The sequence below is a fragment of the Neoarius graeffei genome, chromosome 4 (genome assembly GCF_027579695.1).
Source record: "Neoarius graeffei isolate fNeoGra1 chromosome 4, fNeoGra1.pri, whole genome shotgun sequence".
Classification (NCBI taxonomy): domain Eukaryota; kingdom Metazoa; phylum Chordata; class Actinopteri; order Siluriformes; family Ariidae; genus Neoarius; species Neoarius graeffei.
This window is the reverse complement of record NC_083572.1, coordinates 5029918-5054224: the sequence shown is the minus strand read 5'-3', so window position 1 is coordinate 5054224 and position 24307 is coordinate 5029918. Positions and strand designations below refer to the sequence as shown.

The window sequence follows — 24307 nt, the reverse complement described above, 5'->3', positions numbered from 1 at the left end:
CCCGGGTCGCCCGCATTCATGGTATGGCGCCTTAACCACCTGAGCCACGACGCCCCCAACAAAGATTTTTTAATATTCACCTTGGACCCCTCTATCAAATGGATATCTCCATTTCGACATTAGGTTTACAATTTCACAGAGTTTGATAAAAATGTACAGTCACCCAAGAAAAGTGATACTTTTTCTGTCACATCCATAACGCATCTTTTATTGGCATTTTCTGGCATGCCCTAGATGTACTATGGGAATTGTTCTTGTTCTATCACTTCTCCAGTATGGTACAGCCTTAAAATATGCAACACCTGTTTAAATACTGGGAGACAATAAAACATGCACTGGGTCATTTGTTACCATTTTGAGTTCAAGTGTCACATCCATAACGCTGGAATTGCTCTGAACTTCTTGGTTTTAATAACTTGTTTGTTTGCTGAACACAAACATGGCAGTAAGTTCTTGTGTTAATGGACCAGACTCCACTTTCGGATCATTAATCCCTTTTGACTGAGAATGACCTGTGTGCATGGTTTGGCTTCTGGCACATCTGTACAGTTTTAAACACAAAACCTACAATTAAAAACAGTTTGTTTTTATTGCATTTATTTAATTCCTGGGCTCCCATCTGTAACAGGGAGTGATGTTGAATCCCATTAATACACTTTACAATAGTTTATAAGATTCTAATAGAACAGGCAAGCCTAAATAATTGGGGATTTTCTTTAATGGGCCTCGACTCGGTACAAGTATGAATAGGTGGGCCTCAAAGTGGAAAAAGTTGAGGACCCCTGCTCTACATGGTGTTTCAGCTATGTCTAAAGTGTATTTTTGGACCAGAATGACAGTACTTTTACTATGGATTTGAAAAAGAGCTATAGATCATTTAATTTGATTCTTCATTCATTGACTGGCACCATGTCAAATTCCTTTTTGGCACTGCACTGATATTAGTCGGCGATACTCTGTTTCTAACATGGGACCAACTTCAATCTGTACAAAATGTTACCAACAAAGCTAGAATTGGTGTTGATATAAGATAGTCAGTCATAATTTCTTTTTATTATTTCTAACCTCTGAATATGCAGTGTTGAAAACATGGAGACCAGGACATGTACAGTGAATGGACAGTGTTGAGTGCTGACTCATTTCCGGTTCTGGACAGGAACTACACGGTAGTCATTTAAAACGAGTCCCTGTCTCAAGTCCTGTCGTGGATAATGTGAAAAGTGATAAATGTATCCTGTAGGGATGCTATTGAGGTGATTATTTGTTAATAGTTACTGGATCAGCCAGCAAAAATGGTGCAAAATATTGCACGCATTTCAATGCATTCTGTAAACAGAGCGATTGATACAAAAATCCTGTGGCGCGACACAAATGTTGTTTATGAGGAACCAGCTGAGTGAATAAGCTTACTGTATAAAACTTACTTAAAATAAATAAATTTAAAAAACCCGGTCTGCAGCCTGGTCCATGTCAGATGTTGCATATAATAAACATGTACGTATAAAAAAAAAAAAAAAAATGAAGTGGACCTGATATTATGTCTCGAGCTTGACCGATAATATTGGTATGCTGATTGATGTGAGCTAACTGGTGATAAATCGGTATCAGCATTCACAATGGCTGTGTGTGTGTGTGTGTGTGTGTGTGTGTATAAAAAGAAAGAGACTAAAGAAAAGTACATCTTTTATCCATCTTATGAGTGGTGTTGTGTAGTTTGTCCACCAGAGGGCACACTGCAACTTCACTATTGGCGACATGTTTGGAATGCCACAAAATCACAACAATCAGTGGACCAAAGCAGACTCGAGCAGAATAGCCATTTCCCATCTCATTATCTCTAGCCGCTTTATCCTGTTCTACAGGGTCGCAGGCAAGCTGGATCCTATCCCAGCTGACTACAGGCGAAAGGCGGGGTTCACCCTGGACAAGTCGCCAGGTCATCACAGAGCTGACACATAGACACAGACAACCATTCACACTCACATTCACACCTACGCTCAATTTAGAGGTCACCAGTTAACCTAACCTGCATGTCTTTGGACTGTGGGGGAAACCGGAGCACCCGGAGGAAACCCACGCGGACACGGGGAGAACATGCAAACTCCGTACAGAAAGGCCTTCGTTGGCCACGGGGCTCGAACCCGGACCTTCTTGCTGTGAGGCGACAGCGCTAACCACTACACCACCATGCCGCCCAGAATAGCCATTTAAAATTTCATTTTATTTATATATATATATTTTTAAAAGGCATCAAGTCATTTACAAATTAAAGGCATAAATGTTACGTACAAATAATATTTTTAGTTTTAACTGAAGTCCTTTTTTTTTTCTTTTGCATTGCACATATACTACATAGATGGATAAATCGACATACTTTACTGATCCCAAGCTAGGAAATTGTTTTGTTGCAGCAGCAAGTTATCAGACATGCGGGGGGGGGGATCCCAAGAACAGACAAAAATGGAACGATAATCCATGTACGACCAAATTGAGTGGAATAATTATTTTAGTCTATCCACATTCACTGGATTTTGAGAAACAGCATTTTTATTTAAATTTTTTGCAAATTCAGTAAATAAAAACTTTATACAAAACGTCCAACAAAATCATTTACGCTTAGAATGTAAACAAACCAGTGAAATGACAGGAGCGATTTGTGAAAAATGCAATAATCATTATCATCCTTGGAAAAAAAAAATGTTCTTACTATCAAAACACTTTCATTCCATATTTTGTTGCTTTGTATTTTTGGGGTTTTGTTTTCGAGTAGAGTTTTTATTTCGTCCTCGGCTGGTTCAGCAACATACTCCGCCATTTTGTTTTTCTCTACTCACGGTATATGAGCTGATATCCTAGTCATAGAGTAACCAATCAGAGCGCACAATTGCTCATATCCAGTGAATGTGGATAGAATATATCTATATATAAATGTGCTTTGTACATGTGAATGTGCATTAATAGTGCTAAAAACAAGAACTGTGATAAATGAAGAAAAGCAGTATTGAACAGAAATTAAAATAATAATAATAATAATAATAATAATAAATGAAGTTGATAGATTCAACTTTTTTTCCTAATTAAGTAGGCTGTACCTTAAAAACACAAAACTAATATGTGCATGTTTCCAGATGAATAATTACATACATACATCGATCTAATTTAGGGTGACCAGATTTCCCGAGTCTAAAACCGGGACACTTTGCGTGTGACCGTGATACTCGTGCACGCACACGCATTTTGATGTAAACATGCGCCGGCTCAAACAGATGCTTTTATCATTTTGTCGAAGCTCACTTTTATCAACAATTCAGAGAATAATCAAGTATTTTCTTGTTATCTACATGTACTTCTATCACAATTCAGTTAAAGTAAGAAAATCAGACAACAGATGTGATGATCAGGAATGGGCCAATAGCCTACATTTCAACAGATTTATTTCACCTTTGTGAAAACGCCAAGAAAATGCATTGCTTGCATATTAACATCAACATTTTATGCAATTAACTTTTTTTTTTTTTAAACAATAGGCTATGCGTTGTAACAAGATCGAGCTCATGAGCCTAATCGTTGTCACCTCCAAACCTTTACCCAGAATGCCTCTGTTTAATCTTAACCAGTGTCGGCTATTAACTCTCTTGAAAACGTGAACCCCGAGTTGACAACAGCATCAAACAAGTCAAGACAATCTGTAATACAGATTAAAGACAGATGAAACAGATGAAAGACAACAAAAAGTTTCAGAAACACAGCCGCCCAACCCACCCACCCTAAAGAAGATGCCATTTTATTGCATATATTTACATGAGTGAATTTGCTCCAGTAGCGCTTTATTGCCCGAGAGCCTGCTGTGAAACTGCGAGCAAGTATCGTCGAAATTGGCCCGGGTAATGAGCAAGGCTTTGAGAGTAGGCGTGGTCATGCGATTCCTCCAGTCAGTCCAGGTGTTGCTCATGAGTGAAAATATTCGCTCAGCTGTAGCATTGGTGCCAGGTAGGCACATGGCAAACTGGCAAAGCTGGCTGACATTGCTGTAAGGAATCTCCCTACTCTTGAAGTGCGCGAACATCTCCGCCCAGCGCTCATCCGTTGGCTTGCCATCAGCGCTCCACTGAGCCACCTTCTCAGTGGCATATAGCTGCACAGATGACGTCTCGTCAAACAGCTGGGTCTCGTCAATGTGACATTGATGCAAGCTTGAAGACACGTACTGGAGGGACGATTCAACCTCATCCCATTGAGGGACAGTGTTGAGGAGAGTCCAGGAGAGGACCTCTATCTCCTTAAACGGAGCTCCCCATTCCTTCAAGTATGAAATGCAACACTCGTAAAAGGCACAGATGGTGTTGCGAAATTCCACTGCCTTTCATGGCTCATCAAGGGCGCTCAGAAGATTCTTCACCTATAAAAGCGAATAATTTCCCAATTTTCCAAATTATTAACAAATAAATAAGTTTCAAATCACTTTATTGGCTAATGTGTCGTGTTTATTTCCACACACTATGCATAACCTAAGCCTAATGTTAGGGCAAAGTAGGAAGAATTGTGCTTTATGGAGATGCTGATTTTCATTCATCCAGCAGGACTTGGCACCTGCCCACACTGCCAAAAGTCGCCCAATACCTGCTTAAATTACAATATTCTAATTTTGTGAGATGCTGAATTTGGGATTTTCTTTATCTGTAAGCCATATCAAAATTAGCACAAATAGGCTCATGGCTAGAAATATTTCACTTACTGTCTAAAACTTCTTTTTTTTTTTTCCTTAGCCTTTACTCCCTGATCATTTTCCTCTTTTATTTTAACTGCTCAGCCTTCAATTTGATTTCATTATTGTATTGTGTACAAAGATAGTATAGTGCAGGCCTATTTTTAAATTATATCTTCATGCAGGGGGGCAGACGTCTTTGGGCTTTCACACTTATCTTGAGACCTGTGAACACCGCCAACTTTCTCTCCTGCAGTTTGCCTTGCAAGTTGCGCGGGTCAGTGGCGTGCACAGACATTTTGGGGGGCAAGTGCTCTGGGGGGGAAAAGGGCACTTTTTTGCGCATGTGGAACACCTTATTATAAAAGTCTGAGATTTAACCCTCCTCTTGTGTTCGGGTCGCCACTGACCCGTTTTAGTTTTTAAAGGTGTAAAACAACCACTTAATGTTAATTTATTACATCAAGGCTTTTTGACTTTGCCAGGAATCTCTAGTTGAGCAAAATAGAAAAAGAAATTGTTTTCCTAAATCTGAAAATGGTCTAGCAAAAAATATAATACTTATGTGCAGTTGTTTCTGTATGCGACGGGCTACTTCACAAAATAATTACAGCTTGGGCTTAGAGGGCAAACAAATTTTCACTCGATTCATGTGTTAGCTGGCTGGTGGGGCAGGGGAAGAGCTGACTGACTGCCCGATGTGTTGTCTGCACTACGACAAGGCCGTGGCTTCCAGGAAGCTATGCTGCTGCAACCTCACATTGAATGCACTGCACGCTTGTTCACGTGACAGAGCAAGAGAGACAGAGGTCCGGTGTGTGTGCGGAAGGGGCACACATCGGGACATTATTTTCACACACGCTTTTAATGCCGCAGCTTTTCTAAAAGATCATGTCGACATTGGCCTCAGTAAACTGAAAAAAAAAAAAAAAAAATTTCAAAAGGGCACTTTTTTGGACAGAGGGGCAAGGTGCTTGAGCACCACCTCGTGTCTATCTGTGCACGCCACTGGCGCAGGTGATGGGCTGAGTGTACGGCTGTGTTTTTCTGCCTCTCCAGCGCCTTGACGGTATCGTTGAACGACGACAGCCGATTGTGCAGAAACCACCTCATTCCGGGCCTCATTAAGCGGGTTCTGTAAGAATTCAGCGATCGCCACAGGTGGTCTGTCTTGAGAGGTGAAGTAGGACTGCAGCGCAGGATAAAGCTTCAGCACTCTTTCGACAGCCGGACCTAGGAACAGCCACCGCGTCTTACTTGTCCCAAGGATCGTTGCATACTCGAGCTCGACGAAGTCGCAGAACTCTTTTAATTGCTCAGTTCGGACAGTAAAGATGTGGAAATGTCCAAAAACTTTCACAGTAAAGCTCTCGATGTCTCAGGGAAGGGTATCTGCAGCAGTTTGGAGAGCATTGTGAGCGATGTGTGCAGCACAGCCCACTCTCACAAACTCATTGGTGGAGGCCCCGTTTAATTTGAAAAAAAAAAAAAACGTTCACACCAGCCCTAGCTCTCCCACCAAAGTTGGTGTTATCAGCACAGAACCCAACAACTTTGTCAAGCAGGTTAAAAGCGCGGAGACTGCGACTGACCTCCCCAACAAGAATGTCATATGTCTCACCTGGAACTGATGTGAATTCCAGGATTTTCACCTGCACCCCCTCTGTATCCTTGAAGTAGCAGATCATAATAATGGGAATAAGCTTCGCTGCTTTGTGATTGGATGCATCGATAGCCACCGAGACGTGATGAACCACTCCTAGTTCTGCCTTTAACAGATCCATGGCGTGGGGTGAGATGACACTCATCACGATCGCTTCGGCCTTGGTTTGTGCACAAGTGAAGCGTTCGTCGTAAAACTTCCTTATCAGGCCCACGGTGCAGTCCATGGACCTGAAACTTTGGTTGTGGTTCACCAAATGATAGGCAAAAGTACCCTCCCTCAGCAGCCCGTTTGAGTTCAGCACTGCCAGCGCTAACTTTACAGAAGTAAGTGGCCACACTGCTAGCCCCTGCCTCTACCCACCGCTTGTGCTTCACTGTTTTGAGGTGGTCTTTAACATCAGCACTACCACCATGAGCGATGGAGAAGGAGCACTTAGTGTGTGCAGCAAGCTTCATGTTCAGCACCCTGGACTTCTCGGAGAAAGGGGTAAGCAACCCGCAAATCTTTTGAAAATGAACATTTTCTCTTAATCATTGTCGCGAAGTACAACCCCGATTCCAAAAAAGTTGGGACAAAGTACAAATTGTAAATAAAAATGGAATGATGTGGAAGTTTCAAAATTCCATATTTTATTCAGAATAGAACATGGATGACATATCAAATGTTTAAACTGAGAAAATGCATCATTTAAAGAGAAAAATTAGGTGATTTTAAATTTCATGACAACACCACATCTCAAAAAAGTTGGGACAAAGCCATGTTTCCCACTGTGAGACATCCCCTTTTCTCTTTACAACAGTCTGTAAACGTCTGGGGACTGAGGAGACAAGTTGCTCAAGTTTAGGGATAGGAATGTTAACCCATTCTTGTCTAATGTAGGATTCTAGTTGCTCAACTGTCTTAGGTCTTTTTTGTCGTATCTTCCATTTTATGATGCGCCAAATGTTTTCTATGGGTGAAAGATCTGGACTGCAGGCTGGCCAGTTCAGTACCCGGACCCTTCTTCTACGCAGCCATGATGCTGTAATTGATGCAGTATGTGGTTTGGCATTGTCATGTTGGAAAATGCAAGGTCTTCCCTGAAAGACACGTCGTCTGGATGGGAGCATATGTTGCTCTAGAACCTGGATATACCTTTCAGCATTGATGGTGTCTTTCCAGATGTGTAAGCTGCCCATGCCACACGCACTAATGCAACCCCATACCATCAGAGATGCAGGCTTCTGAACTGAGCGCTGATAACAACTTGGGTCGTCCTTCTCCTCTTTAGCCCGAATGACACGGCGTCCCTGATTTCCATAAAGAACTTCAAATTTTGATTCGTCTGACCACAGAACAGTTTTCCACTTTGCTACAGTCCATTTTAAATGAGCCTTGGCCCAGAGAAGACGTCTGCGCTTCTGGATCGTGTTTAGATACGGCTTCTTTGAACTATAGAGTTTTAGCTGGCAACGGCGGATGGCACGGTGAATTGTGTTCACAGATAATGTTCTCTGGAAATATTCCTGAGCCCATTTTGTGATTTCCAATTCAGAAGCATGCCTGTACGCGATGCAGTGCCGTCTAAGGGCCCGAAGATCACGGGCACCCAGTATGGTTTTCCGGCCTTGACCCTTACGCACAGAGATTCTTCCAGATTCTCTGAATCTTTTGATGATATTATGCACTGTAGATGATGATATGTTCAAACTCTTTGCAATTTTACACTGTCGAACTCCTTTCTGATATTGCTCCACTATTTGTCGGCGCAGAATTAGGGGGATTGGTGATCCTCTTCCCATCTTTACTTCTGAGAGCCGCTGCCACTCCAAGATGCTCTTTTTATACCCAGTCATGTTAATGACCTATTGCCAATTGACCTAATGAGCTGCAATTTGGTCCTCCAGCTGTTCCTTTTTTGTACCCTTAACTTTTCCAGCCTCTTACTGCCCCTGTCCCAACTTTGAGATGTGTTGCTGTCATGAAATTTCAAATGAGCCAATATTTGGCATGAAATTTCAAAATGTCTCACTTTCGACATTTGATATGTTGTCTATGTTCTATTGTGAATACAATATCAGTTTTTGAGATTTGTAAATTATTGCATTCCGTTTTTATTTACAATTTGTACTTTGTCCCAACTTTTTTTGGAATCGGGGTTGTAGTTGACAGCCGCGAGTGAAAAAACCCGTTATAACACGGCCTCTATATTGCAACATTGTACAAACAGATACACTGTAAGGTTGACTGCACGCACACGCACATTGATGCTGAATTGCTAGAAGCTTTATTGACATCTCGTTGGCTATACATGATCGCTATAACCAGGACAGTGTGTTAGTGTTTGGTGTAAACCGGGACATTTCAGCATCCCGATGGACCTTTGTCGGGACTGGGAACACGCAACTCAAAATCGGGACTGTCCTGGTCAAACCGGGACGTCTGGTAACGTTAACCTAATTGAAGTCAGTCTGTTGTGTACATTGTTCAAAAATGCCCCCCCTGCAATGTCCACTGAGACCTGCCTGACTGGGTTTTTCTCTCTTTTTTGAGGGGTGGGTATCGACCAGTAACACCGGTTACCGGAAATCACACCCGCTTTTTTTTTTTAGTGTCAAAAGTTGATCAGCCAGGTGCTAATTCCATCCTGTACTTTTATTACCTAGATAAAATCAATGGTGTGAAAAAGTAACCGCAATTGTACATCTTTCCTCTTCTTCTGCAGTTTAACTGAAACAGTAGAGATCCTTGAGCTTCACTTGTCGCCAAAGCAACAGATCAAACCCTATACATGCTTGGCTGAACCGTAGATGTTTGTACATCTGCTGTAAGATAAGAAACGCAGCCAACAGTATCATGATGAATTTATGAACCATGACCAACAGAGGGCGCTGTACTCCTACGGTCCAGCGCAGTGAATGACCATGTAACCGGTGAAGAATCATGAGGTTATAGCGTAGTGTAGTGTGTTGTACTGGTGTGTACCTGGAGATTTGGTGCTCGCTCTGAGAGGCAGCACATACGGCTGTCGGGGAGGAAGCATCGGAGAGGACGGGAGAGACAGGGACACGCCTCTGGACAGACCCAGCCTCAGGATGTCCTCGGTGGGGTACGGCTGCACCGGCAAGGGTCCGCTGCCTACATCACCTGGAACCGTCAGACCACCTTCCAGAGCCTTATGGTGGAACCTGGGGCTAAAGGCCTCGCCGCCTTGGAAAAAAGAAAAAAAGAGAGGGGAAGCAAACAATTCGCATGACTGAATCAGTGGTGTTAGGGAAAAAAGAAAAAAAAAAAACCTCAGCAAATCAATCAACACCTCAGACATGAAAGATGTGATCTATAATAAGCCAAGAAATGTGAATCCTCCTCATTCATGTGGACACGTCACGTCAAACTGATCAACACACAATGCTGGTGTCATGAGTCAGAAATGAAGCAGCATGTGTGTGTTGGTGTACTCATTCGTATTGATTTTAAAAGGCATGACACTGCAAAGTGCTGCAAAGTGCTAAATTAAGGTAAGGTAGATTTCACCACGATTGAGTTCACGTGGAAGAGAACGCGAGTCCGAGTGAGCACAAAAGGCGTAACTAAAGCGACCGTGCACGTAAACGGTGGAGCATAAAACTATTATGCAATCAAACGGTCGTGAAAATAAGCTGACACGAGCTTTAACGACTCCAACGCATTACGGGATCTTCATCATCTGATACAGAAAGTCAGCGGAACAGCATTTTCTCCCTCTCACACCCCCTTCATTCATCATCATCAATGTCCATCTGTCCTTTTTTAGTTTTCCAAAATGCTTTTTCCACGTTTGTGAACCGTCCAGCCGGATACCGCTCGGTTTCAGGCACTTCATCTTCAGCCTCATAAAAAATAAAATAAAATTAAAAAAAAATCTCATTACAGCCATCATTACCACTTGCACTTTTCTCTCCAGCCAGTTAAACACACGGATGCACTGCCAGGGCAGATGCAGCTTGGCTTTGCTGTTTCTTTCCTCTCAGGAGAACTTTATACGATTCTAGGAGCCAAAAAAGCAGCCCTTTCTGTGGTCCAGGGCCTAATGCTTTGAAACGGATTCTAAATACCGACTGCTTTTCATTAAAGTGTGAAAAAAAATAAAATGGTGTGTGTGTGGGCCAGGAGCATAGACCTCCTCTAAAAGCTCAGACCTTCCAAACTGGAACCGACGTCGGTTTCAAGAGCCGAAGTCAGCGTTCTGCTCTCACACAATTCCTGACGCGCACGATTTAACGCCTGTTAGTTTACAGACAGACTCTGAAGAGCTCTCGCAGAGAAGCGTGTAACGTTTAGTAGAAGGACGACATACTTGCACTCACTTCACGATGTACCGAAACTACGGCTTGGTGCAGGATTGATTTAATTATTAAAATATTAGAAAAGTTACGTGTAAATGTTTTTCTGGGGAAAAAATAAATAAATTCCTGCCAGAGTCACAAAAAGATTTGAGTATCAAACGTCTTCAAGGCACATTTATGTTTATACTTAGTAAATCTTCCAATAATGCAGCTCAGCCACTGCAGCGCATCAGCTACCACAAACACGCCCACACTCGTCCTTTTATAGTGAGTGTGCCATTACTTTTGTCCTGACTGAACAGCTTGGATTAATTGATTTTTTTTTTTTTTTTATATGAAGCAACTAAATTTTTGCTAAACTGGTGCATATTGGGAACAAATAAGTGATTTTAACTTTGCATAAATAAAAGACGATTATACGTACAATCTTGAAGTACATCGCAAATTTACTTACGAACCCTGGATACGAATGTTTTTCCAAACAAACCGCACTACTATTGCACTTCCACCGCAACCCACGCAGTTCGATGCGAGTGTGGTGTAAATGTCAGCCCCGAGTCTGAAGGATTATGGTGCGTTAGAAACGTGTCAGCGGTTTGTGTGTGTGGGGTTTTTTTTTTTAAATGTCTGTCTGTACTCATAATGCTGCAGTCAGTTCTATATTTCTCCTCCACCGCACTCCCCCTGCTGCCTCATTCATCCAAGATTAAATATTTATCCAGCTATAAATCATTCATATGTGGTGGAAATCAGGTCTTACTGCAGCTAAATACGTGCCGACAAGATGAGAGAAAACGTTCGCAGCGACTCATTTTATCCCAGATTACTCGGGTGACTGTGCCGTCGCGCCGAACCGTTGCTCTCCGTTCTCTTGTGCTAACGTTTTGTTTTGTCTCATCGTGTTGTGCTGAAATTCATAGAATTCTCTCCCTGAGTCACGCAGCACAGAAGGCGTCAGGAATTTCCAAAATGAGACGTGAATTTCCTACTCACAGGGTTTTTTTGGACATAAAAGCCTTCAAATAACATTAAAATAAAAAGCTCAGTTTTAGCTGCAGGCAACTGAGCTAGACGCTAACGCTGGGCTTTTACCTCGGATAATAAAAGGAAGATGCGTGCAGGGGTGACCCCTCTTACGATGGTGCTTGGAGTAAAAAGGAAATGCAAACAAGCTAATAACAAAATATAAAACATCTGGCAATAGCCAGAAAGTTGTTTTTTTTTTTTTAGATAGATAGACAGACAGACAGACAGATTATAACCCTAAGCATTGAAAAACTAAGCAAGGAATAAAACACTTGGCGGTGTGCCGTTATAGGAAAACGATAAATCAAAGACTTGGTGTGACGAAGTGAAGTTACAGTTCCTACCATGAAGTTGATTAGCTCATCTGGCCGACAGGCGATAAGTTTATGCCATCGTGTGTTATCCGGTGTCCGTCCATCCAGCGTCGTCCACATTTCACAAAAATTGCTTCTTCTCTCTCAATTCTTTTTAGCAGGAAGGTATGTCTGCCTGGGGTGCATATACATAGCTTCTACCCAATTTGCATAATTGCAATTAATATATAATTGAAGATATGGAGTAATTAATCAATCCCTAAGTGAGCAGTTTCCACACAAATCGCTGCTTCTCCTTCAATTCTTCCCTGATTTTGATTCTTTCTGGCATGAAGGTAGGGGTACCTAGGGTGCATAGAACTTCTACCCAGATTTGCTTCATTACAATTATTAATGAAGCTATGGACCAATTAAGCCTTAATTCAACAGTAGTTCAACAAAAATCACTTCTCGGTCAAATCCTCGCTGTTTTGGATTCTTTCTGGCAAATAGGTCGGTATTCCTTGGGTGGATATCGCTTCCATATATAGCTTGCAACATTTATTGGCCCACTTTAGATCGTTCCATCTGGACTAGACGGCGCTGGAGTGAGCTACACCCTCACTGACTGTCTTGTTTTCCTTTAACAGCATGTCATGATGTGTTTTATTCCTCTTGCACCACAGCAATTTGGGTATTACAATTTTTATTAACGAAAGCACGACATGTAAGTTTACCCATTTACTGTTATGTTTAAAAAGTTATTTCCTGTTCTCACTTACGTTATAGCAGCTATTAAAAATAAATAAAAAAAACCTGCTTTGTTAAAAGCCTCGCTCTCGGTGTCGAGACAAAAACAAGAAAAAGAAACACAGCTTGTAACCTCCTCTGTCGGGGGGGGATGATGACTCACTTTTTAAGAGACTCCTTCCATAACTGTTAAATTAACACCTCCTGATAGAAAACTTCACCACATCAACGATTAAATGTGGTGGTGTTTTTTTTTTTTTAATCCGCTTATAAGTAGTTACCATAGAAACGAGAACATATCAGAACAAATGCATTGCTCGTCTGTAAACCTGCTGCTTTTTAAAACTAATCAACAACCTTGTGACCAATGAGAAGTTCCGGAGCACTGAACTCATGTTGGATGAAGAACTTTCCGTCCTTCGGACATCTAACAGGGTTTAATACCGACGTGAAAGTGTAAAATAACGATCCGAGTGTCTTCGTGTGGCGTTGTTTAACCCCAGATGATGTCATCTTTTGTTGCTGCTTTGGGAAGAAAAAACAAAAAGCACTTCCTGTCAAGTGCACAGGAAGTCATTAAAGATAAAATATGAAGGGGATGGAATGAAGCATACCACGTTTGTCCACACACAGTGATTTACGGACGCTAACCAGAAGGCAGCTGTGGTGAGCAAAAGTTTGCACACCCTTAAATGTTGTCAATGGTGTAACGTGTGTGATCATTTACAATAACCCACGTGAGTAGAAACTGCTACGTCAATCCATTTGGAAAATAATCTGCCTTTTGAAGCTCTCTGGCCCTAAAGCATGGAGGGGATCTAAATCAGATTTCTAGAACACTCAAACGAAATCAAGATGGATGAAAGTCAATTTTTAGAAGAAAGAGCAAGCCTGCTTTTTCAGAATGCAACGTATGAAGACATTTTAACGCTCATCATTTGATCCCGTACACGTTTAGAAAACGCATCTTGGGCAGAAGAAAAAGTAGGACAATTAAACAGAGATGTAAATGCACAGCAGGCGAACACATCTGGCACGTGGCCACAGAACCGAGTGCTTAACATATTGGAATTATTATGCCAATAAACTCCATCCAACAACATCCGGCGACACTCGTTTTCAACAAGCCATACATTCTCACAAGGTGCTTCAATTAGTCCATAATTGACTCGTTAACTTGCTTTTAAATACTACAGTGATTTAAATTACAGACTTGTAATTTTTGGTTTGCCTTTAACAAACAAGAAAATACCAACAGTAGTGTGTAATCTGTGAGCTCGTCCAATAAAAAGAGAACAATGAACAACGGAGAACATGAGAACCTCATTTTGTGGATTAACAAAACAAAAACACACAAACACCACATGTTTTATGGTCGCCAGATTGCCATCACAGACAATCAGGGTTTCAAATCCTTGGGACGTGCCGTTATGGGAAAATAATCAACGATGGTGTGGTGTGGTGAAGCAGAGTTCCTGTTAGCACCATGAAGTTGATTAATTTCCTCTAACAGTATGTCCTGAAGTGTTTTATTCCTTTTACGCCACTCTAGTTACAATTTGTACTTTTTTAAAAACATGGATTAAAAAAAAAAAAAAAACATTTGTTGGTACATTTAATGCTGTGGAACATCTATAAACTCCTCGGTCAGAAAACTTTACGTTAAAGCGGACAGCGGACAGAGACTCCCATAAAATAAAAAAATAATAATAATTTAAAAAAAAAACTTGTTTATAGAAAAACAATTACAGTTTTTTGTTTTTTTAAAAAACTGTTTACGTGGCAAGTAAACAGTCTGTGCACGAGCTGTTCCTATTTATTAGAAGGAGGAGGAAAAAAAACATTCCTGGAGTGTGCGGAGACAGAGAGCGAGGCTGCTGAGTCAGCGGGACGTGGGCACCGTCACAGCTGAGACAACCTCGCTAAATGGATTTAAAAAAACACAACAACCCACCAAAAAAAAAACCTGCTTACTCAACAGCAACACTAGAGTCAGAACACAGCGGACTCAGCCAGCCCCGACAAGCCCCCACCCCAAGGCCACACCGTAGATCAATCTTCAGCTCTCTAACATCAAACTAAACCCCAGAAACAAACAAAAACCAAGTTCAAATATTATACTATAATCTCCACAAAGTTGCTAAATGAAAGCAAAATAAACAAAAAAAGTATTTTAAACCATCAATTCCAATGCAGAGAAAGAAAGAAGGGATGAGACGAGTCAACATCCCTGAACGTCATTGTGTCACATGACGAAGATCCATAGCCTTTTTTTTTTGCTCCATCTCACATCCTTTACTCCTCCCACAACACACACACAACTTACAAGTTCCCTCCAGACGCAACAAACCGTCAAGTTATCGTGCAGCTCTTAAGCACAAAAAGGCTCCACCTTGTAGAACTTGACCAGCGGTGTGCGTAAGGCTGGACAATCTGACAATATAGCAATCATCGAAATCCTGATAAATTATGAAACATTACACTTTGAGATATCGTAATATCTTTCTTAAAAAACTGCTGATTTGAAGTTGCAAATCATGATGCATATCATGTATCATAAGTATCATGATGGGATATTTTGGTCATATCGCCCAACTTGCACTACTGTGCAATTCCATAGGCTTTTTTTTTGAGTACATTTTATTTCGTGTCTCAAAAAAAAAAAACTGAAAAGGAGAATTAAAAAAAAAAAATTTTTTAAACGATTGTAATAAATTTAAATAAACAAATTTATGAAATTCAAAGACTGGTTCAAGTGCTGACTTGAACCAGTCTTTGAATTTCATAAATTTGTTTATTTAAATTTATGCTCTAAGCTTCCACTTACAGTTTATAATAAATGCATTTATTTAAAAAAAAAAAAAAAAAGATACCCAATAAGAATCACGATATCTCAGAAAAGCGCATCATGACCCAGTTTATCATGACTGATATGATATAATCAGATCACCCAGCCTTAGCACTGTTGAGATTTTTAGTGCAAAAACATCAAGCGAAAAGTTGTGTGTGTGTGTGTGTGTGTGGGAGCGTGTGAGAGAGAGTGAACAGCGAGTGACTCACTGAGTGAAAGGTCTATAAAACCAAGTGCAGTTCTCACAGCTCTGAGCGTGGTTACGTAATCGATCATGTGTTTAAGGGAATCTGGAAGCTAATAACCCCATGGTGTTGCGGTGTCTGCCGCTGAGGTGCCAAGTTTCCACTCCTTCCTCTCAGCTTGACTCTGGGCTGCAGAAACGCCATCACGAGGAACACTGGAGGCTTTGTGAGTGGAGTAAACACCGCAGGACATGCAGCCGGCTGGAAGTCAGTGAGCACGGCATTAAAAATAAATAAATAAAAAGCACAAACTCGCTTCTCATCACCTAATGCTTTATCCAGGGAGTTAAGAGGAGATAATATCCATCTACAGCAAATAATAATAATAATAATAATAATAATAATAATAATCATCTAGTGATGTATTTATTCTGTGTAGACATCCAGATGGCTAAAGCAGATTGTTTGATTTCATTACAGATTTTATTGTTGGGCTTGGTGTTTCATGCCATTCAGTGTGCTTAAATTACAAAACAGGAAATATTTCCTTCTGAAAAATGATGGAGAAAGATTGGATAATGGCAAACATGCTTAAAACAAAGGGGTGCTGCAAGAATACGGAACATCGGCCGTTGAAAAATTCATATAAAAAGTCAACAAGTAAGGCTGATGGGGTCGGATTTTGTTCGATTGTGAAGAAATGGTACAAACGCTAACCCTGTCCCTAATGCTAATTCTATCCATTGTAACTTGCCATATGAATTGTTGGACTCCTTTGATCTTGATGGTAAATGAAAAATAAAACCAGAGCGAATGTACCATTAGAGAAAAATAAACAGAGATGGTATGTTGTGATGAACTCATACATGTCAACCTATACGGAATGTCCGTATTTTATACGGATTTGATTCAATAAACATAGTATACGGGCGTATAAATAAAGTTATACGGATTCTTTAAAAAAACTTCAATATTTATTTAGAGCTATAATCAATTCCCACGATGATAAACGTACTGTACAGAACAGACAGCCAGTAAAGAGTCTTATTAAATCGCGCGTTATCTTGTGGTAGCGAGACTTCATTCCACTTTTGATCATGCGCACACCGCATTGCGAGAATCCCGCCAACCGTGAAGTCATAGACATATAAACATAGACGCCGCCTTCTGTGTAGAATCATACGTCATCCATATTGGATGTGGCAAAGTGGAGATTCTTCAGCCGTCTCTGGTATAGCGTCTAGACAGTAGCCGAGAATAAAGATGCCTCATTCATGTGCTGCGTTTAACTGTACCAACAGGTTTACCGTCCAAACGAGATCACATGGGATTACCTTTCACAGGTGAGACTGGAAAAATACTTTGTATTCATTCTGAAGGTTTATTGTTATTAATATTGAATAAAAAGTAACTGGGATATATCATTGTTAATTATCATTCAAATTTTAGGTAAATTATTTTAATTTGCATCTTATACGGATTTTATAAGGGAAATACGGATTTTGGAGGTTGGTTATACAGGTTTGATTGACCAAAGGTTGACATGTATGTGAACTGGAGTTACTGTTACCACTGTGAATTTGATTAGACTCCAACTGAACCACATCCCGAAGCGTTTTATTCCTTTTCTAGCACAGCAATTCGCAAATAATTTCATTTATTGGTTTTAGAAATGTCAAACTGTCATTTTTATCCATTTATAGTTGCCTTTAATGTTGTGGAACAACCACCAAACAAACAAAGAAACGAAAACCCCAGCCCGTCATGTTACTCTCTCTCCCCCTCAACTCCGTTTATCCCTCTGAGTTACATGTCGATCCTGAGATCGAGACGCTGACCTTTTCTGCTCCTCAGACCTGCCTGATCCATCCTGATGCCCTACGTCTGGCTGGAGTCTCATCACACTGCTCCTGTGGAGGACGGCCCCATATGGACAGTCAAAGGTCGCACTTTGAAGACCCTCTGGACACTTACAGTCATGCTTTTATGGCTGAGGACTACAGCTGACTTGCTAACTTTAGGACTGCAGGTGTCATGAACAGTTTTGCACTCACGTTTACATCAATGAACAGTTTATAACTTCAACACAACAGACTTCATGTTAAAACTGTTAAAATGTTATAATCACGCTATCTGTTATCACCCAAATGAGGATGGGTTCCCTTTTGAGTCTGGTTCCTCTCGAAGTTTTTTCCTCGCCACAGGCTTGATCATTGGGGACAGATTATGGATAAAATTAGCACATGTTTAAAAAGTCACTAAAATTCTGTAAAGCTGCTTTGCAACAATGTCTATTGTTAAAAGTGCTATAAAAATAAACTTGTGGCTGGGGAAATCACTACAGCTTACACCCCCCATCATCCTGCGTTCGTGATTTACTATCTCGCCAGAAATCATCTCACTGAAAATGAAAGACTTCTGGCCGCTTTGTTACGTCATGTCAACACAACGAACCCTTTCCAAACAGCAATACAAACATTTCCAATAAATCTCTATTTGGCGTGAGCCTCTAAAAATCTCATCTGGTACAATTTTTAAAGAAAACCTACTGGCACGTTGTCCTAATTATCCTGTATTTCTGAGATCTTGTGTTTGTCTCACTGCACGCAGCCTCCATTTTGTTTTTTAACTTCACATGTGCAACTTTCTTTATCGACATAGCTACAATTTTTCTTATTACATTTTATTTATTAAAGGTCCCATGGCATGGTGGTTTGTTGATGCTTTAAACGGGCTCGTGGAGGCTTCCGGATGTTATAAATATAAATGAACCTTCGGCACGTAAATATAGCCTCCTGGGAGAAAGCCCCATTTCAGCACTTTTCCCAGTGCGTCGTTTTGCTAATGAGAAGCAGGAGGCGGGGAAGGGTAGACGGTGGGGGCGGGCCATGGGGGGAGGGGGAGGGGCTTGACCAAGCTGTGCGCACACATACTCGCTGCTATCAGCGCCTGTAGCCACGCTGCTAAGACAAAACCCCGTTCTCCCTCGGACTCCTTTCGTAAACTCAACGTGACACAGAGAACAGAGTGAGAGTGTGTTCGGAGTGGTAGTTTACGAACGTATAATACCCTAGGCTTGAACACGCACTCCATAACCAAAGAGGATAGAAGCAGCAACTACAGCAACATAGCGCTTATCCAACAGAAGACATGCATTGCGGAGCAATAGTCAAACATAAGCTCATAAGTTAGTCAATTTCCAGACTAAACTCAGTTTAACAGAGCATGCTGCATGCTCTTTAGTTTTGTAGCGCAGATTACCTGGCTAACTGCAGGAAGTGGTTAGCTGCACAGCTAATGTAGCCATTGCTAGGCTAACGCACTGATTTTAAAACACGGCAAAACGACCAGTTATACACTTACTTGTTCGGTGTTTGCTGCTGATGCGGCAGGGATGCTTGGTACGGACCCAGGCTTCAGTGACAGTTGATGTGCAAAACCTGCCCTGTACTGTCCCAAGTTGTGGAAACATTCCTCAGGAAAATGCTTCCGGCAAACATACACCATCTTAGGTAGACTCGACGGCATATTATTGAAGTAAATAAAATTAAGCCACTGCGTCTTCAGGGGCTCTCCCGTCGGCAGTAAAAACAGACTCTTTTCTGTGTTGTCACATCCATGTATAGCGCAATTTCCATGTTTCGCTCGCTTAGGTGATGCCATGTTGTTGTGTCCTCTATGGTCTCCTCACTACAACTGGGCGGGGCAATCCATACAGTGGGTGGGAATCCAGAGGGGGGGAGTGGGGATCATCTCCCTTGCTGACGTAGTAAAGGGAAGAGCTTATAAATGCGCCGTTTTGACGCGCCATTCTCAAATGTTGGGCATAGTTTGGTTTACACATTATGAAATTTCTAGCCACTGGGGTGACTTAAGAAGGTCAGAGGAACTCATTTTAACGTTAAAAAACCTCAGAAAGTGAAAATTTCATGCCATGGGACCTTTAAGTAATGTGGAAAACTTGGAAGCCTTAAATCTTACCTTTTTTTTTTCTTCTTCCAACAACCTGATGTCTAAGAAATTTAAAAAAAGTTAAGGCAAATTCATTAAAAACCAAACATGTGGGTTAGGTGTGGTTTGTTTGGCGGCTCTCAGGCTTTACCGTGACACATTTAAAGTGGCCGAGTGAGTGACGTTAAGCGCGGAGAGGATGAACGAGGTTAATTGGAGCGTCTCCATTATAGAGGAGAGTCTTTAGGGAGAGGAATCAGGGCCAGACTGTACTGATACAGGGTCAGCTGTGGAAGATACGACGTCATGTGAACAGAGTGAGATAACAAGCACAAGGCGCGGAGCTTCGTGTTCCATGTGTTTGCACGCTTTAGATATGTAGGGGGAGGGGAGGGCAAAAAAGTACAGGGCAACAGAGTTACTAGCATTAGCACTTCTTCAACCAATCGGATTATAATCACCCAGAGGTGTTTCCCACCCAGAGGTGTTCTCCACAAACCAATCAGCTGTTGCACTTTTCCTCTGGATGATGTACAACAAATCCACGAGCCTACCTTATTTATTTATCAAAAATTTACATGGTCAGTACTTGCATGGAATTTATTTACGTTTCTTCCCCAGGCGTACCAAATCAGGGACATGTGGGTGGAGCTAGAAATAGTGCAGATCACTGATTGGTCAAAGGGAATTCTAATGGAATCATTAATGAAAATTTATAAGGTTTCGTTATTGAAAAAAGCCAATATTTAAAAAAAAAAAAAAAAACACTGGAGGAAGAACTTCCCATTTTTCGGACATCTAACAAGATTTAATACCAACATGAAAGTGTAAAATAATGATCCGGGTGTCATCATGGGCCGTTTTTTAACCCCAGATGTCTTTTTTTTTTTTTCTTCCCTAAGCAGCGACAAAAGAACACTTCCCGTCAAGTGCACAGGAAGCAGGAAGTCAAAGATAAAATATGAAAGGGCTGAAAAGTATACCACGTTTGTACGTCTGTCCACACACCCAGTGATTTATGGGTGCTAACCAGAAGGCAGCTGTGGTGAGCAAAAGTTTGTACACCCTTAGACAATGTCATGGCATTGTAGAGAAGATTGTGGGTGGAGCTAGAAACAGTGCAGATCACTGATTGGTCTAAGGCAGGGGTTTTCAAAGTGTAGGAGAGTCAGCCCCCCCTCGGAGAGCAAATAAACAACAGCGCCCCCCCTTACAATTTTTGTTGTTGCTATACTTAATGTTCCATTCGTATTTTTAAAAAATGGTTGTTGTACACATTATTTTTTTCTTTTTCACATTTTAAACATCTGTGCTTTTTAAAACATCTTGTTTTACACATTTTAAACATCTCATAGCATCGTTAGCTAGCACCTCTTGGCAGACAACACACTGTGGCAGTGGAGCATCTTCAGATCCAGTCCATGAAAATCCAAACTTTAAATAATCGTGGTCATACTTCCTTCTTTTTTCAGTCCCCCCCAGGATTTCGCGGGTCTTTTTTGTGATTGTTGCGGGCTAAAATGTCTGATGTTGCAGGGGGTTTTCCAAAAAATTGCGATGAAAGTTGCGGTGTTTTTTAGGTTTTTGTTGCGATGACATTGCGGGAGGAAGTGAAAGTTGCGAGAAATTGTTGCGATTTTCTCTTTTTGTGATTAAAATTGAGTGATATGTTAAATATTAAGTTATTACTGAAAAACTATTGATTAAAAAAAAAACAAAAAAGACACTGAGAAATGGTCCTATAAACAACTTTACCAATATAAAAGATTACCAGGACTACAAAAATGCAGAAAAATAGGCTTTACTTATCCAAATGCACCTGTTGGTTCAAAAGTTAAAGCGCAGAGAACCTCACAGTACAACATGAAGTTACCTTAAAATATAATATAAATGCCTCAGCTTTCATGTAAGAAAAAAAACAAAACAAAAAAAAACTTAATACTAGTACTGTGTGCAGGCAGTCTCTCCTGAAGACTAAATTAAACAATAATTATAAAACTAATAAAATAAATGGCTCAGGCTTCATAGAAGAAAAAAAAAATTTGAACAGAATCTCACAGTATGATGCTGAAGCTGCCTAAACAATGGAAAATAAAATACCATTTTGGCAAAAATGTTGGCATCCATTAATTTCTTGTATTAAGTAAAAAAAAAATAAAGTGCACACAGTCCTTCACTGTAAACATAACACACTTTCAGTAACAGAATTTAAGCCTACATAAACACTGACTCGCACATCATGCAGTGTTGCCAGATACTGCTGACGTTTTCCAGTCCAAAATATGTTCAAAACCCGCCAAAATGCACTTGAAACTGCCCAATCTGGCAACACTGCGCGCATGCTGCTTCTCTTGAACGTATACACGGAAGTAAGGCGGAAGGTAGTTTGTCGACGTCACCTCAAGACGACGCCAACGATTGGTCAAATTTGCGGGAAAGTTGCGGCGATTGGATATAATTGCAACACCGGCCTCAATTCGCGGGGATTGGTTGAATTTGCATTGAAGTTGCAAATCGCAACATCCTGGAGGCTCTGTTTTTTTGCTTGGCCCAGACTCTGTCTCCTCACTCACTGTAGCTTTAGGTACTAAAAATCGATCCATTTTGTCTCTGGTAAAGGCTAGCTGAAGTTCGCTAAATGTCCGCAATAGTAACTTATTCTGGTTTATTTTTCCTCACGTTGCGCCCCCCCTTAAGAACTCTGGCGCCCCCCAGGGGGGCACGCCCCACACTTTGAAAAGCCCTGGTCTAAGGGAATTGTAATGGAATCATGAACGACTATTTTTTTCCCCCTGATAACGAAACCTTATAAATAAAGGCAATATAAACAAATAAATTTTAAAAATTTAAAAAAAAAACAAAAAAAAAAAAACAAAAACAAGAATGCTCAGAGCACAATCTCCCCTGCTGGCAGCTTTCCCATAACTCTGGTAAAATGTGACTGAATTGAACGGAATTACAATATGCATATTACCGAAATATAACAAAGAATCCTGTCAAGTTTCGTGAAATTCCTTCAAAAATTCTGAGAGGAGTTGATTTCAGAAAAGTGAGTACCCTTCCCAGGACAGACGCACATCGCCACGACATAATCCCCCTTCGAGCCTTTCGGCCAGCGGGGGATAAAAATTGCAAGGAAAGTTGATTTCAGAAAGCAAGCACACCTTGATGAAATTACCAAAGTACAAGTTTGTTAATAATCAAGGGCATAACTCTGGGAAAATTTGCCCAAATTAAATGAAATTTCAATCTGTGTATAACTGTCATATAATAAAGCCTTTTGCCAAGTTTGGTGAAATTCATCCAGAAATTGTGAGAGGAGTTGATTTCAGAAGAACGTAAACCCTCATGAAATTGTCAAAGTACAAGTTATTTAATCAAGGATCAAAACTCTGGGAAAATTTACACAAAAGAAATTAAATCACAATCTGCGTATTACCGTCATATAACAAGGCCTTTTACCAAGCTTCAAGAAATTCGTCCAAAAATTGTGAGAAGAGTTGATGTCAGAAGGCAAGCACACCTTCATGAAATTGGCAAAGTACAAGGTTGTTAATCAAGGGCTGTAACTCTGGTAAAACATGACCGAATTTAACGAAATAAACAACATGCATATTACCGACATGTAACAAAGCCTTTTGCCAAGTTTGGTGAAATCCCTCCAAAGATTGAGAGAGGAGTTGATTTCAGAAGGAGAACAAACTCGTGAAATTGTCAGGAGTATAATTTTGTTAATCAAGGGCTGGAACTCTGGTAAAATGTGACCGAATTTAACGAAATTGCAATCTGCATATTACCGACATACAACAAAGAATCCTGCCAAGTTTCGTGAAATTCCTCCACAAATTGTGAGAGGAGTTGATTTCAGAAGGTGAGCACCCTTCCCAGGACGGACGGACATCACCACAACATAATCCTCTTTCGGGCCTTTCAGCCAGTGAGGGATAAAAACTAAAATGTTGGAATCCAAGTAATGTTGATATCCAAAAAAAATTCATACAAAATTCAGTCAGTCTGTCATTTTCGTTGTAAATATAATAAAAATTGATCAAGTCTCTTTATATGGAAACATTTCCAGTTGCAAAAACATACATTTTTTTCCCCAAATCCAATTTTCGCCATCCGACATCAGATACGTTTTCCCCTCTCGTATCCGTGCCACCGTTTTCTGATGGTATCTAGTGCACTTCATTCGTGTAGTGACCAAAATTTCTTTATCTTTCCAGCAAAAGTCCTTTATCTGGTGACTTTAGGACACAATAACATTTTGCAATGTTTCAGATTCAACTTTATCGACCCAGCCCGATTTTATGTTTTTTATTTACCCCCGCCCAAAAGGTTCCACACCATCTTAAAACATCTTCCTTTTCACGACACAGAACATCACAATGGTAGCGTGAACTCTCAGCCCGATAGACCGCTTATAATTTCAGATTTATCCACAATTTTGACTCCTTGTCCAAATCTCTGCACTCGCTTTACACATTTTTCACTAAAAGGGAAAATATTGGCACCCTTGGCTTTGCTTGCCGGCATTATGATGACCTGCTGTGTAACATGTATAGATTTTAATTTG

The 24307-nt window shown here is 40.8% G+C and overlaps 1 protein-coding gene across 6 annotated transcripts in view; it reads right to left on the bottom strand.

Moving 5' to 3' along the window:
- Positions 1 to 24307, bottom strand: part of tanc1a (tetratricopeptide repeat, ankyrin repeat and coiled-coil containing 1a) — a 117268-nt gene that overhangs the window by 67444 nt on the left and 25517 nt on the right. For all 6 annotated transcript variants that reach the window (XM_060918671.1, XM_060918668.1, XM_060918672.1 and 3 more), the window contains one exon: positions 9336 to 9560. In XM_060918671.1, coding sequence (XP_060774654.1) covers positions 9336 to 9560 — 225 coding nt within the window. The remainder of the gene's footprint in view (positions 1 to 9335; positions 9561 to 24307) is intronic.